The following is a 20157-nucleotide window of genomic DNA, read 5'->3' as shown; positions in this document are numbered from 1 at the left end:
CATGAAAGAAATATCCTGCACTGCTAAGTATGTAAAGACAGCCAAAGATTTTCCACTTTCATTAACGGTTGTGGTGTTTGTATGAAACCAGTAAAGTAATCTATTGTCGTCTCGCTGTATTATAATCACACTGTACCAGAACCCAAGTGACTTCTGTGCTGGATTAAAACAAAATAATAATTTACTCCCTCAGTCTTGCAGCTGTCAAGAGCTAACTTGCAACTGCAAAAAGCAGCCTTCATGGAAGTCCTGAGGGCTAACAGAATGCTTCTGCAGTTGTCCTTTGTGTGAAAAACTTTGAGACCCTCCAGACATTCTGGAGGGGTCAGCTGTTTTTAGACAGTGACAGTATGAATTGTGCATGTGAATTCAAAGGAACAAAGTAAGGTGATTTGTTGTAGAGCTTTTAAATATATGTAGTCCAAACAGGGTTCTCCCTGCCATTTCTGTCTTCATCACAATCTTTCAGTTTTCTCTTTTTCTGATTGGGAAAGAACTGAAATAGAGCTGCAAGAGTTTTATCTAGTACGTCTAGTCTCTGGGAGGCAAAGCATGAGCGTGTCTTTCACAGATGCTGCGGAAGAGGTCCCTGGTAATAAGGCACATGCACGTCTCCTGTCTTACTCTTCATGTGATCTCTGACCTTTATTGAAAGTTTCAGAGCTCTGGTTACTTACTAAAGCATCAAAGAACTAAAAATTTCTATTGCTGTGGAATGAAGTTGATTTGGATATTGCCAAAAGCATACTTTTTTACAGCAGTCTATTGCATTTATAAATAAAAAATGTCATGTGGAACAAGGTGTTATCGTCCAAAAGATCAATCAAGAATTCATTCCAAGAGCATATGTTAGACTTGTATGTCCACGTTCACTATATCAGACTCTGCATTAGTTCTTTAAGACTCTCTCTTTCTCCCCCCTTCCCCCTTTCTTTTTTTTTAAGGTGTTAGTGCCATTGAGGTCGTAGTACAACATGGCCTGGCCACACCTGAAGGTCTTACTGTAGATTGGATTGCAGGAAACATATATTGGATAGACAGCAATTTGGATCAAATTGAAGTAGCAAAACTAGATGGAACTTTGAGAACAACATTAATAGCAGGAGCTATGGAACACCCGCGGGCTATTGCTTTGGATCCCAGATACGGGTAATTAGAAAAAAGTTACTTTTTCGTGTTGCAAAGTATTTTAAAGACAGGTTTAAGTGTGGGATTTTGATTTCCTTTTCTCTGTGAGTTACAGTTCCTAATTTGTCTTTAACAGTTCTTGAAAGTCTATGTTGAGTGAAATACAATCCATTATTAGTGTGTTTTGCCCCAATGAAAAGGGTTAAGAAAAACTGTCAGTACAATTCTGTATTGAAATACAAAAATTTTGTGGTTCTTGGAGTTAGAGCAGTGTTTTGAGGCTATATGAAACTACAAACTCATTACAGAAACCCCGTTACCCAATATTGCATGTAGCCGTATCCTTTTAGAGTGACCAAAAGGTAATGGTCTATAGCTACATCCTCTTCTCATAATTATTATTCTTTCAGAGAATAAAATAAAAAAATTTAAAAAAAAAAAATGTGGCCAAAACCAATATAAATTACAATGAGTTTGCAGAATCAGCGTGTTTAACTCTCTTTAGGAACCGGCTATGGTCTAGCATTTGTCTTCACTGAATATTTATTTTGGAAACGCTGCTGTGGACGTAAAAATATAAGTAGGTAAAGATCCCAGATTCTGGGACCTGGGGTCCCTCTGGGACCTAAAATTCTGAATTAGGAAGTACTTGCTTTAATGAAAGGACCATGCCCTCACAATTCAGGTGCTAGAAAGCTTATTTACAGAGTGCATCACTTATCTATAGAGATCTTTAAAAAGAGACATCCTGTTGGCAGAAGAATTGGCAGATAAGCTGTTCAAATTAAATGGTTGGGGGTGGGGGGGGGGGAATCAAATCGCCACTCTTCCTGAAACTGAAGGCTTAATCTGCCTTTTGAAAAGCTAGAAGCAATTTTGTGCTACATTTTGTTAGAAGTGAGGAAGGAGTAGAATCTTTGAACGCAGATGGGAACAGCTCTTCAATCTTTTCACAAATAAATAGGAATAAACAAACACTGATGATTCAAAGTAGATGGCGAGGCTGCCATAGCTCCATGCCTTTGATTCCAAGCTGCAGTGAGGCTGTATTCCCAGTCCCCACGCACACAGATGCACATATACATAAATGTATGTACACATACACATGTCTGGCAACAAAGGTGACACTCTCAGCATTGACACAAACAAACAGCACCAGTGGTTTTATCCTGTTAACCTCTCTGGCTGTTAAGGATGAAGGTCTTTTAGTGGGAAATATATATGTATATATAAAATGGATTCTTCCAGGAGCTGGGTTTAGACAGTCAGCCTACCCAGCGGTTGGCCCCAGGATCGCTGGGCTGCCCCACCGCTGACTCCAGGACACATGAGCCCTTGAGGCTGCAGCCCCACACCAGCTGCTGGTGGGGATTCCACCACATGCGCTGCTGTAGCTGGGCGTAGGCACCCGGTCCTACCCAGCAGCTAGCCCTGGATCCTCGCTGTCCCCAGCTGCCACGCACACACAGACACATAAATGTCTCTCAGCCAGGTCCCAGACCTCATGGTCTCTCTGCCAGTTGGCCTGGACCCCCGGTCCCTCTGGTAACCAACTCCCCCAGGTGCCTTGCTCCCAGAGACACATGCATGCATCTGGCTGCCAAGCCGCTTAACCCCTCCCAGCAGTTAGTCTGGCTTTGCCTTTGCCAGGGATCCCACGCTGACGTGCACACCCTCGCTCGCTCCGGTGGCTGGCACCCCGGAAGTACAGGCCCTGGGACCTGTTGTCTGGCTCCAGCTGCTGGCACACAGCTGTCTGTACACACAGTGCACACGGAGCAGAGACACGCACCCACGGAGACAGAAATGGAGTTTAGCAGGAAGACAGGCCTTTTTATACTCTTATGCCTTATTATTTAAATGTAGCATCTACTATTTGTTCCCAGGCACTACAGGAGAGGCCTTATTAGAATATGTGTTCAGGACTGAAGCTGTCCAGTGTTACTTGTCAGAAGTTTTCTTACAGTCTGACTCTGTGCAATTATCTCTTTACAGCTAATTAAAAGTTTTCGTGTCAAAAATATTCTTTTCCTGTAAAATATAAAAAAAACCCTCTGTCGTTGAAAACAAGCTAAGAACAGTTAGTGTATTTTTGGCCTTTTGGTGACACTGCTTCTGTTACTTAACAGGAAACTTCTTCGGTTATATAGGTGAAAGCTCTCCTTATTGGAAAATAGATTGGAGATAGTACATAACTGACAGAGCCTACCATAGCACACCATGGCCTACCATACCAACAAATATTTTCAGTTTTCTTAGAAAGACTAATCTGTATAAAATTCATTAGTGAAATGCCCAAATCTAGGGGTCTTTATTGGAATGCTCTTAATATCAAATGGAAATCTCTAGTTCGTCATGTTCCTTAATCCCTGCTACCTCAAATCACCTTTCTTACCTTTCTCCCCTCCCAATCCTCCTCATCTGTGGATTGCTTTCAAAGACTCTCATTATAATTTTTTGTAATGAGCTGGTTTTCTAATTATAGAAGGAAGACAAGACAAGCTGTTACTTGTATTAATGGACATGAAAAAGGGAATGCTATTAAACTTCTAGTTTTTTAAGAAACTTCTTGAGTTTCATGATTGTTCTGACACTAATGATGAAATATTACCTCAATGTTACCCTATTACTTCGTGGAATTTATGTAGTTGCCCAAATTTATCTGTTTATTTCTTTAATTTAAAACAAGTGAATGTTTGAAATTTTTTTCCAACTGTGTCTTATTGAAATATAATTTGAAATTATTCTGTGTGCTTTGATATTTTCTTATATCTCTTTTCTTTTCCCTTTCCTCTCACCAGAATTCTGTTTTGGACAGACTGGGATGCAAATTTTCCTCGCATCGAATCCGCTTCCATGAGCGGAGCGGAAAGAAAGATCATATATAAAGATATGGATACTGGAGCGTGGCCTAATGGCCTTACTGTAGATCACTTTGAAAAAAGAATAGTATGGACAGATGCCAGGTAAAGTGATAACAGTGATAACAGTATTCTTCTTATCTGTTTATAAATCCTTATTTTTACATAGAGAGATGTGAACTGCATTGTAAGAGGATTGTAGTTATGTACGTTATGTACATAAAGAGTCTTGTGTGCAAATGTACAGTATAGATGTTTCTTTAATTCCATTACTATTTTATGTAATTTCTTCATGGTCTGTACCAACAGACCTTAATGGCCCTGACCAGGCTTCTCAGGGACCTCCCCTCAACACCCTGCCCGTGGTCCCAGGAGCCCATTTCAGCTCAGCCCTGGAACTCAGCCCCTGCCTGAGTGACACCACTGGAGCACAAGTCTCCAGCCCAGCACTGCCGGGCAATGGGCCCTGTTGGTCCAGGCCCCAACCCCCAGGGCGGCTTCCTGGCCTGAGCCATCTCATCACCACAAACTTTTCTGCTGATTTGGACTCTTGGTTGAACCTGGCTACCTACCCTGGGGCCTGCCCTGCTCGCCTTGCTCAGGGACAGTGGGATGTGGGCCTGGACAGTGAAGCTTCTGCCCTACCAGCTGTGATATCATCCATAGCTTCTGACTCCCTGTGCCTTACAGAGCAGCCGCCCCTTTGCATCCCTAGTTAAATTAATAATGTGAACTACGTCATCTCTGAAGTTAATGACTGCACTGTAAACATTCTTACCACCATGCAAGAGTAATGCTTTTATACATTTTGCACCAATCTTGTAATACTTGTGGGATTTTTATTTTAGCTTTATTTAATCTTAAATTTGGGGTTATCTTGTAGGTCAGATGCCATTTATTCTGCATTATATGATGGAACCGGCATGATCGAGATTATACGGGGTCATGAATATCTTTCTCACCCTTTTGCTGTTTCTTTGTATGGGAGTGAAGTATATTGGACAGATTGGCGGACCAATACACTTGCAAAAGCCAATAAATGGACTGGCCAAAACGTCAGTGTAATACAAAAAACAAGTGCTCAGCCTTTTGATCTTCAGATATATCATCCAAGTCGTCAACCACAAGGTGACTACTTATAGAATAATTAAATATTATTCCTATGAGGGGAAAAAAAGTATTCTTTTTACATACAAATACCTGTATATGAATTTGCCTTCAACTGGCAATTATTAATTAAATGTCATATTCAACACTAGTGTTCCTTGGGTGGCAACAGAATCTTCATTCAAACCAGAAGCTTCTTGGGATCAGTGTCTGTGAATATTGCCCATTTGGACTCTTGTTCTTGATCTGTTACAAATATAGTGCTGAACCACACTTATTTAAAAGGCTTCCAACTAAATTATTTTTTTAACTGGAGTAACTAATCTGGCAAAAGTAAACCTAATAGTGTTAGCCCTCTTTCTCTTGCTTCTCTCCGGAGAAAGATGAACTTATCTGTGAAATAAACTGTGTATACAATTCTTAGGTTTAAATATTCACTTTGTGCTATAATTTGCCTTAATTTACTCATTCACTTAGAATCATAGAATATTTTGTGTTGGAAGTGGGACCTTAAAGATCATCTAGTTCCAAGCCCGGCCCTGGGCAGGGACACCTCCCACTAGACCAGGTTACTCAAAGCCCCATCCAGCCTGGCCTTGAACATGTCCAGGGATGGGGCAGCCACAGCTTCTCTGGGCAACCTGTTCCAGTGCCTCACCACTAATAATTTCTTCCTAATACCGAATTTAAGTCTCCCCTCTTTCAGTTTAAAGACATTACCCCTTCTCCTATCACTATATACCCTTGTAAAGAGTCCCTCCACATCTTTCCTGTAGGCCCTTTTTAGGTACTGGAAGGGGCTATAAGATCTCCCCGGAGCCTTCTCTTTTCTGGGCTGAACAACCCCAACTCTCTCAGCCTGTCTTCGTAGGAGAAGTCCTCCAGCCCTCTGATCATCTTCGTGGCCCTCCTTGACTTCTCCATCTCTATTTACTTCTTAGTCGTCTTTTTCACTCTTAGGACTGCAGACTGCTAGTTTTCTACCTAAATAGCCCCAACTGGGTGTTGTCCGTAAACTGACACATTTCCAAAGTGTATCCTATTCACTCAACAGCTTTTATCTGAAAATAACATTTACAATTTTAAATTTCAAATTAACATAGTATGTCCTTCATGGGAGAATTAACTCAACCTGCCGGAGGCATGAGTTGGAGTTCAAAACTTCACAAAGTACCAAAAAACTTAGTTTTGGCGCACATAACAATCAAAACTGAAAGGAAGTTCACAGTATATGCATTAATTTAAAAGTAGGAAATTCTTTAATTATATCTTGATACATTATTTTGTAACTTTAACGTCCCACTTTCATCTGTATAGAGGTTACCTCTTTGTGTGTGTGTATTTCCATTTCAATTTTACACCAGCTTTTATAATATGACATCTATTTATAGCAGAGCAGTGCTGTATAATTATGGTAAGTGCATAGGCTTTGTCATTAGCTAGATAGTCCAACAGTAGTTGTGTATTTAGTAATCTTCAGCTACAATAACTGAAGATAAAACTGTATTCTTGAAAATGAAAAATGACCAGATTTTATCTATCTGGTTTAATGAAATATTCTATTTAATTCCTAATGAAAAATGCAGCAACCTGTTAAAACTTAGCTCCTTGAGACAGATTTACAATGTGTCACATAGGTAAAAAGACTAATGATTTTCCTATAATTTCAGCTGAAGCTTCAAAAGATTTTATCACTGAATAGTGAATCTCTCATTCAGATGGTCCTAGGTGTGAAACTTCATGAGGACCAAGAAAGTAATCACAGAGTAGCCCATTAGTTGCATATCTAATATTTTTCTAGAGTCTAACTGTATTTATTACTTCTCTGAGGATTATGAGGATTAAAACCACAGGTATTATATTTAACTGGTGCAAAATTATTTTTCACTAAATTTTCTGGCTTCGGTTATGGCAATATATAGATTGTAAGATTGTATCTAAGCATGTTGCTAATAACATAAGCAATAATTAAATCCAAATTAATTATATAGGGACTTGTCACATTTTGCTGTGATTTCATCTTGAAACCTACCTGTTAGTAGCACTATCTGCTGCTGATCCAAACACGGCTTCCTGCATTCCCTCATACTTCCTTTTTTCCCCAGCTGCTCTCCAGTTGAGTATAGGTGAATCCAAGATACCAAGATACTTAGTACAATGCTGACAACTGGCAATATTCTTCTTCCTAACAGTTATGTCCACTTTTACCACCATTAAAAAAAAAAAAAACAACAGAATTTTAATTGGGCTTTATAGTCCTTCCTTCTCTGAATTTTCAACCGTTGAGCTTTCAAAGTCCCTGTATCCCTGACTTGGGAGACCTAAATGTGAACGGAAATAGTGGAAAGTGTTGTTACATGATCATTTACTAGGAGTCTTTGGATTTCTGAATCAGAGGCTTGACTTAATTCACTGTGAAATAATGGGGATGAGGTGGTTAGCTGAAGTAGTAATGAAAGGATATGATAGGATGCTGAGCAGAAGAAAATGATCCTCATTAAACTTTTTCAGTTATTTTGTTGGAAGGATACTTGGAGATCAGTTCTCTCAGCGTATCCCCATGTAAAATGAATAATTAAATAAAGTGACATTTTTTGATATGACTATAGCTGCATTGAAGTTTAAAATAAATTTAAAGTTACAAAACCAAATATAGGACAGGAAGATATTATTATGATATTGCTGATAATTTCAAAACCCATTCTTGGAAAGAGATACATTAGAGTACTGATCAAAAAGAGAACAGAGCTCAGAACCTCTCAAGCACAGCTGAAATGCCAGCTTTCTCAAAATAATCCAACTCTTCAATATAGCTTTCCTGTACACGCGTAGCAGCCATCGGAGGGAAGAATTAAGTCTCTGAAGGCTTTTTTTGTATTCTTATATGAATAACTCATGGGTTATTTGTAAGCAACAAAGCAGTTAATCAAGAACAGAACAAGTTATGATTAATGAATGAGGTGAGTTACTCTTTTATTGATTATATATATGTTTGAGTTTACTCCAGCAGCTATTCTTCTGCAGCGGTCTTACTGCCTCCCATTTGCCATAAGGTGTCCATTCTTCCCTAGTAACTTTACCGTCCCAAGTTCTCCATCACCTGTCTGAATTTCTGTAGGTTATTTAGTGTAAACGGCCTTAAGGATACAGGTAATCTAGGCTGTGAATAATACATGTTTTACAGATATCACATCTCTAATACTGCATAGTTATTGTGCGAGTATATGCTTAAACATATACCTTTGTATATAATCTACTTCACATATGCAAATGTATGTGTACATTTTTCCCTTTATTTTTATAGATTTGAGTTTAATGTTACATTCTGACATGCTTGAGATAGGACCAGGTGTATTATCTACTAGTAAATTAGGTTCTGTTGTAATAGGACACATATGGGCCATATCTAGCTATTGAAGCTCTTTGGATGTGCCCTGGAAAATACCAATGCTGAAAAAAAGAATTGAATATGTGTTTTTATTGTGAGATATAACAAAGGACAGTGACTTAATTTATATGTAAATATATGAAAGTAAAAACTACTACTGGAAGATGACCACTAATTAGTTATAGAATGTTCCATGATCTCTGGATAAATTTAAACTCTTTTGCCAAAAAGTTGATGGTAGTGGAAACTGCTTTAAAATTCCTATCGCGTATACTTGGGTTTTTTTAATATTGAGAAATGATATTTTGTTTTTCTTTTCACCTAGGGTTGGTAGTGCTCGGTGAGCTATTCATACTTCTGTTAGTAGGTTCTGAGCAATCTTGATTTGCATATATTAAATTCTGACAATTTTGTATGGCTTTGTAAATGTCTTAGAACATTAGTTATACATAGAGCACTCTGGATATAGTTCTAATGTAAATGAGTACCAGGAAGTAAAATTCTCCCTGCCCACTAGTAGTCAAAAGATTTGAACAATTCTCTCTAATAGCATGCATTGAAAAAAGGAGAGCAACGACTACAATTCACCGTTAGTTCGGGAGTCTAAGCATGATGACAACTGCGGTAAGGACTCGCAATGATCAACTCCTAATCTACCTTGCAATACGTGACTTGCTGTCAGGATACATTTTTCTGATGGTTTTATTTTAAAATAAGTATGAACTTGGATTAAAGAAGAATGTTACTGTTTTTCAGTGGTCGTTAGGTTCCTTGAGCTTTCTACTTTTTGAAATAAGCCTCTTAAGAGAATTTAGTCTTCAGGCCAGGGTACTGTTCCAACAAAGCCTTCTGGACAAAAGAGTATGTATGCCCAGGATTTTAATTTATGGATGGAGTAAATATGTATCTCTGCACACTCTTTTAATGTAGTAGGTTTTGCTATTTTTTATAATTAATCACTTCCTGAACCTTAGGGTTTTGAGGAACCGTGTTCTATATTTGATGTTTTCACAGTAGCAGTAGAGTTCCCATTAGCCATTTCTTGCTGTCAGAAAAACTCAACTATTTTCTGTTTGGCCTGGGGCCAGGCAACGTCTTTAGAGAGAGACCGTAGCCGAGGGAGACATCAGTCAGTATTCCATAGTCACTGATACCTTGGCCTCAAGGCAAGGTATAAGGTGTAGAAGAGTTTTCAGCAGTTCTTTGCCAGAATCAAGAAGTTCAAATATCAAGTTGTGTAATTGCAGCTTTTATTTTATGATGTAGAAAACACCAGATTCCGGTTTATGATTGGCCTTCTGGGTTTGCTCTAAATTACTCTCTTTCAATGGAAGCAATTTCTTTCTGCAAATCTCCAGTATCTAGCTTTATTGGAGCTAGAGAAAAATGGTGATACTATGTGATTACTTCTTAATTTTTCCTTTGAATTTGTAGCAATTTTGCAATAAATGAAACAAGGTAGCATGCAGTTTAGAATCCCAAAATAAAATTAACGGTAGATTTACATTGCAGAACGTCAGTATAAATATATCTCTGAAGGACAAACATTTTTGTAGTCTCAGCTCCATAGGTATACATCTGGGTCACCTGTGTAGGTGAAAGGTTATTAGCTTTTAAAATATTTCATGCAACTTATTTTGATTGAAATACAGTAGAGCAGGGCTAAATGAATTCCTGTAGCCTAAAGCAATGCTATTTCAGTTAACCTAGGACAGGTGCTAATTTAAGGTAGTGAAGTTATACTGAGATGTTTGTGTGGACGAGGGGTTCATCTGTCGGTAAATCACAGGGTAATGTGGAAGGCTTCATGATCTAACGCAGAAGAATGTCATGTCTCAGGAATATGAGTTTGAGACCGACTTATCTTCACAGAATCAAAGCTGTGTTTCAGGATCACTATTAAGATAGCAAACACAGGTTTTCTAGGAAGAATGTTTTCTCAACTACCGTTATATTTTAAAAATTCACTTGCTGCAGGGAACAAGGTCTTCTATTTTAGGCACAAGAAGTTGTGCTTGTACCATGAGGTGTACTACTGAGGATAGTGATGAGAGGAGTAAATATAGTGCATTGGAAGGATCACAGCTTGAAAACAGTTAGAAAGCTGTGAATTCCTTACACGTTCCCCAGTTTTCTGCATTTCTCAAGGGTATTACTTTGAATTAAAAATAAGAAGAAAAAACCAACATGGGCGTGACATTATTTTTCTGTTTGCAGATTGAATTTTTATAGACTAAAAATCAGGACAAGCAGTATAATAACTGCTGAATATAAAATATATTGGTACTACTGGGCTCTTTTGTAATTAAAACATGAAAAACATTTAACTTCGTAGCACTGTTTCGTTACAATATTCTATTGAGGCCTGGATTGCCAGCTGTTTGAAATAAATAACTTTTTGCAGAAATGTAGCTTAAGATGCAGATGAGCAAAGTTTCGACTATTTTATTTGGGGGGGGATTTAAAAAATTTTATTAGTTTGAGATTTTATCACAACATTCTTGTGCACATTCTTTTTGCTGCAAAACCAGCAGCAAGATTTGTATAAGTGTTATAAGTCATGCAAAACATGAACAGTCTTTCTGAACTTTAAATTGGATTCCTTTGTGCCTTGTGAAAGTTCCAGTTTTATTTTCGGAATTATGAAAGCAGTCTTTTCTGCATGTGTCTTAACTCAGCATCCTGTCTTTGACAAGGGCCGATCAGTGCCTACAGGAAAGAGCGGAGCGGAGGGAAGATAACAGCCGTGCTCCTCCCGTACAGCCTGTCAGCATCCAGTAACCTGTAACTCAGTGACTGTTGAACCTAAAATGATATCTTTGTGCTTCAAAGGCTTTAAAGCCTTTGAGTGATTCTTCTTGCATGAACTTTACTAGTTGACTTTTGAACTTACACAAACTCTTCATGTCTACAGTTTTTTGGGCAGATGGCTCTCGTGCGTAATTATGCTCTGTGTGAGAGAGGACCTTGTCTTGCTTGTTTGCACCCTAATACTTGATAATTCTGTTCAGCGTGTCCTAGTTCTTGTAACGAGAGGGGTATTGGATAGCCATTTCATAAGTATAAATATTATCTGTTGCTTCAGAAAAGGGTCTTGGAGGTATGGATGCTATTTCAGTGCTCACCCTTGTGTACGTAACTTGAGATTGTTTTTTTTCCCATGTGTATTACTATACATGTATTGAGTGTTATCATATGTTTTATTTCTCGGTCACTCTGTCATGTAACTCTTGCGCAGCTTTTCGCGCTTGGATTTAATTTCATCCTTTGTTACCTCTTTTTTTTTTACTTTAACAGTAAATTTCTGGTTTTTTGAAAGTTTTCTATAAAGCGTACCACCTGCTCCTAAAACTAATCTTGCCTTTGGCCTTCCCTTGTGGTAATACCATAGCATTACAACATTTGTTATTCTTTTACGTCTGTGTTTCTTATCTGCCTAGTTTGTCAGCATATTTTTTAAAGTCAGACGTTCCAAGTAGCCCATGCTTAATTTTGGAGTTACATCATTTATTACATTTTTCTGTTTGTTTTGGTGGGGGTTTTTTGTTTTGTTTTGTTTTGGTTTTTTTTGCAGTACCCTTTCATCTCAAACTGTACGCTTGGGGGGGATCACAGGGGGGACAGAGAATTATTAACAAGAGCTTTCAGAATTACTATAAAGCTATCATACCATATACAATAGAGTGTCATGAATAATTGTGCAAACTGTGAACTAATAATATTATTGTTTGTTTCATGGTGAATATGTAAATTTTTCTTAGGTGGTATACTGACTAATTCTTCAAGTGAATAATGAAAAACTGAAGTAGAAATAGTGAATACAGGCAATAAATATGTATTTTAGAACTAATACATTTTCTGATCAGTCCTAATTTGCAAATTCAAAGATTAATTGTAAATCAGATATAATCAGGCAGTATAAAGATTTTAACTTGACTGAGTACAGCAGAAGAATCTTTGGCCCTATGGAAAGCAACACTACAGAAAGTGTTGACAGTGAGCAGAGGATTAGATCTATAATTGGTTTTAAATATGAGTGGGAATAGATTGTCAGCAATTTAAAGTATCCTTTTGATATAACTGTAGTGCATATATTTGAAGGTGTAGGCAGAATTTAATCATGTTGTGCACCATTCAAGTATAAGATTAAAATTTTGCCTAGCTAAAATCTGATGCCAAGAAGGGGTGGGTTTGGTATGAATTTCACATGGAGGATAAGTTGGTCCATAGCGAATGCTTATTCAGGTGTTGTCAGAGTAACCGTTCATTTGTCAACTGGTGGTAGAATGTCTGAGGGGTTTTTTATGGGTTACTGGTCAAGAAAAATAAACATTTTGTTTAAATAATGTTTTAGAGAGCAGTCAAGAAGAAATATGATGCAAAAGAGTGACATAGGTATATCTGTGCACGGTACCATAAGAGAAATAGATTGACAAGCAATCAGCAGTGGAGATCAATTAGACAATGCAAAAGACTGGCCAGTTGGTAAAAATGCCAGTTCTGTGGGTTGCCATGATCAAAAGGAGAACAAATTGGTGGAAATGATTAGGAAAGGAATAAAGAACTGCAGGTAGTGAACTGTGATGGCTATATAAATCCATATCGCTCCCATATCTTGAATACTCTGTACACAGATCGGATAGAAGATGCCAAGAAAGCTTGACAGGCTGATAAAGAGCATGGGAAAGGTTTTTGTATGAGAACAGGTAAGCTGATGCTTCTTGAAATACAGCTCATCGACAGGCTTCTGTGTGATGCCAGTCTGTGAAATCATAAATGGCATGGAAAAAGTGAATAAGGAATGGTTAGGTGGGTATTCACAATAGAAATAGAAGAAAGTGTTAGAACTAGCTCAAGGAAATACAAGAGCCAGATTTTTGAGAGTCAAAGCAATAGCATACCTATTTGCCTTCAAGAAAATTAGTTTTTATTAGAACATAAAAAATGTGCTTAGCTGTTATTCAGTGAAAGCAGTATGACTATGAAAGGAATATATGTATATGTGTTGGTATAAGTAATTTCTAGGTTATGATGGTTTAATCTTCCAGTTGTGCGTGCATGTGGAAGCAAATATGCTTTATAACACTTCTTTCTTTTCCACCAATTTTGTATTCCATGATACACGAAGGGAATTGTGATATGGACATATAGTACAAAAATTGTACTGTCTCCTCTTTGTTGTGGCTCATAGCATACTTTAACCACAACTCTTTCTTTAACATGACAGTTAACCAGCATGCCTTTTGGTTTTTCTTCTATATGTTCTTCTATTTGAATTCCATACTCAAATAATAGCATTGGTAGAGAAGACCATAATGTTCTGCTTGCACCTAGGCCCAAAGCAGATCCTTGTCACAGACAGTTGTATGCATATAAAGAGGCTGAGGATCCACTGAAATTACTGGCTTGTGTTAGCAAATAAATTAAAGGAAATGCTTTTCACAAAATGTATGACTAAATTTTAAATCTCGCAGAAGCAGTGTTAAGAATGCCAAAATACGCAGGAAGCTGAATCACTAGGTGATCTCCTGGAATCCCTTACAACAATGATTCTGTGATCTTCACAATATTGTCAAAACCCGAAATTATGTTTCACTTTTGGTGTGCAGTTCATAGAGAGAGATGACCTGTATTTACTAATATTAATGGACCGTTAGTAGTTGATTCTTATTTTGAAGGGCTCTTGGAACCTTCTTAACTTCAGTCTCTTTTCTTCAGCTTCACATTTTTTATCTTCCATACAAAGTTGTGAACTTGGGAGAGATCACTCGATTTTTTCACATTGTTCCTACAGATTAAGAAAAGTGATGAAGTGAAATAAATATTTCTCTGTTGTAATTTTTGAGAATGGCAGAATCAAATACAGCCATCACATAAGGATAAGAAGGTATTTACAGTCCATTAGCAGCCAAACAAGATACTAAGTCATTAACCAAGAAGAAATATCTTTAAGCTTATTGGGCCGGCTGATTTTTTTATTTGTTTTTTATCAGAGGTTTAAAATAGCTGACAGAGAGGACATGGGATGCTCCTTTTTAGTAAACCTTAGAATAGCGGGAGAAACTGCAGAGGCTGGGAGAGTGCTGAGTGGCCCCGGTGCTGCCAGAGTTTGAAAGGGGCAAATGGGACGACTTTACAGAAAACTGTAAAAGTCTGTGATTTTTTGATAGGAGGATGGAAGATGCTGGATAGAATTCCATTAACTGTTTATCCAAGGTTTTGAAAATTTCTTTCTTCCTGTAGTACTGGTCAGACAAGTAAGTAGTTAAAGGATACAGGAGTCGGTAGATAAATCTAGGGAAAGCATGCATTGATTTAAACGAGATGGCTCAATGAAGCAAGCCTTGAGTTTGTCTTCATATTTTAGGGCTTGAATTTGAGCTAAATTTTTGTCATGAAGAAATTCAAACATCAGGTTTCTCTAGTTATCTAATTACTTATATTGCAGGCTAGCACAGCGTTGGAGGAATATATTCTAAACTAATTGATTTCGTTAATTATAAGTTTGTCTTTATGAGTCAGTCATTCCCGCTTCCTTTTTTCAGCACTGTTAATTTTCTAAGATTTTTTTAGTAAATGGAAAAATCAACATTACTTTCTCTGTGTGTGTAATAACGAATGAAGATAGTAAGAACAGTTTCTAGGTTTTGTAAACTAAGTCTCTGGTCAGCTTGCTTTCTGCTTTTTATAGCAATTTTTGGCCATCTTGTTCAATCAGTGGAATATAGGAAGCTACTTGAAAAAAGCTACACTTAAGAGAGGTTTTTCTTTGAGAAGAGTAGAGATAGTTTGGCGTGGTTTTTTTTTCAAATTATCTTTGCATGTGAGATTTCCAACTATATTCCAGTAGGCAGATCAAATTGAGAAGGAACATTGAATCTGCCAAAATTTGTTGTATAATGTAAGCTTTGACCCTTCACAAAACAAAATTTGTTGTTCAGGTCCTCGTCATAGTAACACTTTTTTTATCCCATGTGTCCTGGTTAGGAGTGTACAATTCTTTACATTTAAACATTATAAATAGACTGCAGAATTAATATCTCACTGGGAAAACTTTATCCAGTGGCTTCATGAAATTCGAATGATAAATTTTGTGGTTGTACTAAAAAAAAAAAAATAAATGCTTGGACAAGAGTTGAATGTGAGCCTATTAGCATAGAGAAAGCGATTAGAGTACAAGCTCAGTCAATCAATGAGGCTGGATTTGTCTTCAGACAGAATTTTCACCACTCTCTCACCAGTGTAGCTTATGCTAGTTTGACAAACCTTCATCTCAAAAGGTGTTTTAATATTTTGTGTATTTCATTATTCACTTTTAGCTTCCAATCCGTGCGCTGCTAATGAGGGCAGAGGTCCATGTTCTCACATGTGTCTGATCAATCACAACAGAAGTGCTGCGTGTGCATGTCCACATCTGATGAAGCTGTCTTTAGACAAGAAAACATGTTATGGTAAGTTTTCCTCCCAAAGCCTGACAGTTGTATTGATTTTAGAATCTTGAACTGGACAAATTAAAAGACATAATCTTAAAAAAAATCTCTACAGTGCATTTTAATGATATATTTTTAAAGGGACATCTACTTTTTGAGAATTGATAACTTGTATCAATATACGAAGCGTGTGGAGCTTTGATATTTATTACCACAGCTATTTTTTCTGTTCCTCACATGTATAATATCTTAGTAAAACTTATCTCTGCAAACCAGAAAGATTTATACTGCAAAGTGTGTCATCAAAAAACAATGAGTCAGGTAAGCTGAATAACAAATAGGTGCTTAATAGCTTAAATCTCTACCCGTTCTTCTACAATTTTCTTAGTTTCATTTTCAAGCATTAAAAAAATGAAATGAAGAGTAAATATTAGACATACAGCCTTGCAGGGGCGTTTTGTAAAAAGTTACAATAAACACTTTAAAGCTATAAAAGCCCTCAAAATGTCAAATAATAGTGTCTGTTATCTGTAAAATCTTGTACTACATTACTCTTTTCAGTGTTGATTAATAATATTTAGGAAATTAAAAAAAAAATATTTTGTTGTATAAAGGATATCATGGGGGGGGAAAAGCTACCTTTACTGTTCATTCACAGAAATTGACTCCAATAATTTACACTGTTGATATATTAAAAAAAAAAAAAAAAGCTCTGTTTTGCCTTTAATGTATCGCCCTTTTTCATTAGTGGGTTTCTAAATTAGAAAAATTAATGTGTTCTTTTTCTTCTGCCTATTTACTTTTCACCGCTTACACACCTGTTGTGCAATTCCTTCTGAGTTTTGTTGTTTGCAAAACTTCCCTGTAAAGTGATACTCTGTTTCCCTGAGGTACCAAATGTTAATGTCTGTTACGATGTACAAACGAAACAGCATTTTTATGATTGGGAGAAGTGTGGTAAAATGTTTAAAATAGCATTTAACTTTTTTTCTGTAGACTTGCACAAGACCATTTCACTTTTGTGGTGTGGTTACATCTTGTCTTGTGTCCAGAATTAATATATTTTTCCTGCGATTTTTACACCTCCATAACATATGTTATTTCTCAGTTGTCACTAGGCTGCAGATTTTCTGGAGATATTAAATCATTTGTATAAACTTTATTTACACATTTGTAGAGTGATCTCAGATGAACGGCTGACTTCTGTTAAGGATGTTGTGAACAGGATGAGGAGTGATGTTTTCCTTTTTTCTAACAGAAAGGAAGAAATTTCTTCTTTATGCAAGGCGTTCAGAAATTAGAGGGGTGGACATAGAAAACCCATACTTCAACTTCATCACAGCCTTCACTGTTCCTGACATTGATGATGTGACGGTCATAGACTTTGATGCTGTTGAGGAACGCTTATACTGGACTGATGTGAAAACACAGACCATCAAGCGTGCTTTCATTAATGGGACTGGCTTAGAAACAATTATTTCAAGAGGTAAATAACGTAACATTCCAGTAAAAATAATTCATTATAGGTAAATGTGTGTTATAAGGATGCTAAAGTAGGAGTGTGCAAGTTCTTCTTAGGTATATCTTTCACTGGTATTGAATAATTGATCTAAACAATAAGAGAGCACAATTTTGTTTAGGATTCTAGTTCATTTTATTGATTCATAATTCATTTTTATTTAAATAAATTGGGATGTAATTGTAACATTGCTTTTATACAAGATTGAAATGTGTAGTAAACAATGGAAATAATGTCTCCTGGGGATGGTAGAAAGAAAAAAGATGAAAAGCAGAAAAAGAACAGCATCCTGATGTAGGTTTGCATTGAAAATTTTGTTGTGGATTTTTTATGTCCTTTGGCTTTCTGTGCCAACCTAGCAAAGAAATTAGCTCCATCAGAGTTACTTTTTCTTTCTAGTCCATGTAGATCTTTCAGCTTTGGGGCACCATCAGTGAAATACATGCTATGGTGGCTTTGTAATTTTGGTGCTACTGATGTTAGGCATTTACCTGTTGTCGTCTTGCAACACGTGTCATATTCAAACTGATTGCCATCAGGCTGCTTGCAGTACTTGGCTGCCATGACAAAGTGGAGTCTTTTGATAACGTGTCTTTGAATCCTGTATACGTTTGTTCTGTCGTTGGTGCTTCAGTTACCTAAAATACTACAATTGAGGTTTTCCTTTTTACTGAGCTTTTTCATTATAGGTAGGTTGGTTACAGCAATAAAAGAAAACAAAATATTGCAAATGGAAAATCATGACTGGCTGTTTTTTCTGCAGTTAACACCTTCATTGTTCTGACACTTTTGCTCTGTACTTTGAATACAGAAACTTAACGGAGTGTAAAGTCTATACCTGATTGCTTCAACCCTACGTCAGTCACTCTGGTACTACAGTGATGCCATTTGTTGTCCTTGCTAGTGGTAGTTTTTTTCCAACCACTGCCAGTTCCTCTCCTGGCAGCACGTGGTGTTCTTCTATTTTATAATGTAGCTACCTGCTCGGAAATAGGAAAACCATCTGACAGGGACTACGTGGAGGCAAATTTTGAAAACTCTGGTTCCTCAGCAATTAAATGTATGTTTGAAGGGGAAGAGGAGAAAAGAAGTAACTCACTTTTGTAAGATCAGATCTTTTCCAATTTTTGAGAACAGATAAAAAAACAAACCTGAAAATTTGATTATTTGGGACTTCAGAAAATTAATTAAAGCTCTGCCCCAGGTGTCGCTTCAGAAGAAATTTGTTCTGTATTAGCGTATTTTGGGAAATCATTGGATAAATATGGCAATATCCCTACTTGACTGTCTAGATTGATAAAGTAATTCTGTGTGGGTAGCTTTATTTTTCCACTGCTATCTCAAAGACAACTTTAATAACATTGGGAGACGTTTTTCAGTACCAGTAACAAGAACAAGATTTAGAGTGCATCATAGAGCGTTTCATTACATCATGAATTGAGGTGCTCAAAAGAGAAAGATTTGTTAGTTTTTTGAATGGTAGTGGAATAAAACCATTGTTTTACTATGCAAAATATGTAATGAGAAATCACAAAACTTGCCAAGAAACTTAATGAAACTTAAAGAAACTTCCTATGTGGGAATGTTTCTGTTTATCCTGCATTCTTTCATATTCTTTTTATTATGGTAACTTCTGTGGTGGGCTTTTGTAGGGGGTATGTTGTGCCAGATGTAACTTATTATACGTAAAATTTGCAAAATTATAATGTTCTGGCACATCAAAATGTTATAAGGAGTACTTATTATGTGAAAATGATCTCATTTGTTTACAGTTATATTTTCATATTTCTTATAAGAAGCTTAGTAAACACATACTAGTGGGATTCTCCTTGGATGAAGGCTTATGCCAGCGTCACAAAGATGCCAAAGTCATACTTTAATCTTTTTAAGAGTATAAAATCCTTGTTTTCTAGTTCCTTCAACCCCAAAAAAACAAACTAAAAAGGCAGGGGATCAGTTTAAAATGGGTCAAGGATATGTATTTGCTATCCTCTGTTACATCCTCTAAAGCTGGCAAACTGCCCGATGCCCAATCACCGTTTGACCTTATGTATATGCGAGCCAGTCTGCGGCCACATCCATGTTAGTTTGTCAATGACAATAATTCTGTCGGTGGAAGTAACCACATTAAGTTGACAAAGAGATAGTGTACAAACTATGAACTGCAATGAAATCATTAAATCACCCTTGGCCTAGTTCCTCATCTAAAAAGATGCAGGCCAATGTGAGCTATGCCAAGAGAGAGCAGCGTGTTGGTGTCTAGATCTTGAGCAATGATTTGATACCCATTATTTAAGGCAAGTATATATTAATATATATATTAACATTTTTTAAATTAGTGTCTTGCTAAGGAAGGCTACCACATACAAAGACACTGATGAAGCTGCCAAATAAATCATATCTTACACATGTTTGCTACCTCAAGTAACACTGGTGTTGTGGATTAACCCCTTGCACAGCTGCTCGCTCACTCCCCACAGTGGGGTGGGGAAGAGAATCAGAAGAGTAAAAGTGAGAAAACTCATGGGTTGAGATAAAGACAGTTTAATAGGAAAAGCCAAAACTGCGTGTACAAGCAAAGCAAAATAAATAATTCATTCACTATTTCCCATCGGCTGACAGATGTTTAGCCATTTCCAGGCAAGCAGGGGAGTAAGCTGGAGTCTTCAAAATCTTCAGAAATAAAACCAAAAAACATCTTCAGTGATGTAACTACTTCCGTAC

General features: G+C 37.1%; 1 protein-coding gene across 11 annotated transcripts in view; it reads left to right on the top strand.

Moving 5' to 3' along the window:
- LRP1B (LDL receptor related protein 1B) overlaps nucleotides 1–20157 on the top strand; it is a 743839-nt gene that overhangs the window by 507478 nt on the left and 216204 nt on the right. For all 11 annotated transcript variants that reach the window (XM_074595863.1, XM_074595857.1, XM_074595859.1 and 8 more), the window contains 5 exons: nucleotides 945–1149; nucleotides 3930–4094; nucleotides 4873–5117; nucleotides 15804–15935; nucleotides 17173–17400. In XM_074595863.1, the coding sequence (XP_074451964.1) occupies nucleotides 945–1149; nucleotides 3930–4094; nucleotides 4873–5117; nucleotides 15804–15935; nucleotides 17173–17400 (975 nt within the window). The remainder of the gene's footprint in view (nucleotides 1–944; nucleotides 1150–3929; nucleotides 4095–4872; nucleotides 5118–15803; nucleotides 15936–17172; nucleotides 17401–20157) is intronic.

Source organism: Larus michahellis, chromosome 7 (genome assembly GCF_964199755.1).
Source record: "Larus michahellis chromosome 7, bLarMic1.1, whole genome shotgun sequence".
NCBI lineage: Eukaryota > Metazoa > Chordata > Aves > Charadriiformes > Laridae > Larus > Larus michahellis.
The sequence above is the reverse complement of the archived record's forward strand: the minus strand, read 5'-3'. Positions and strand labels throughout refer to the sequence as shown.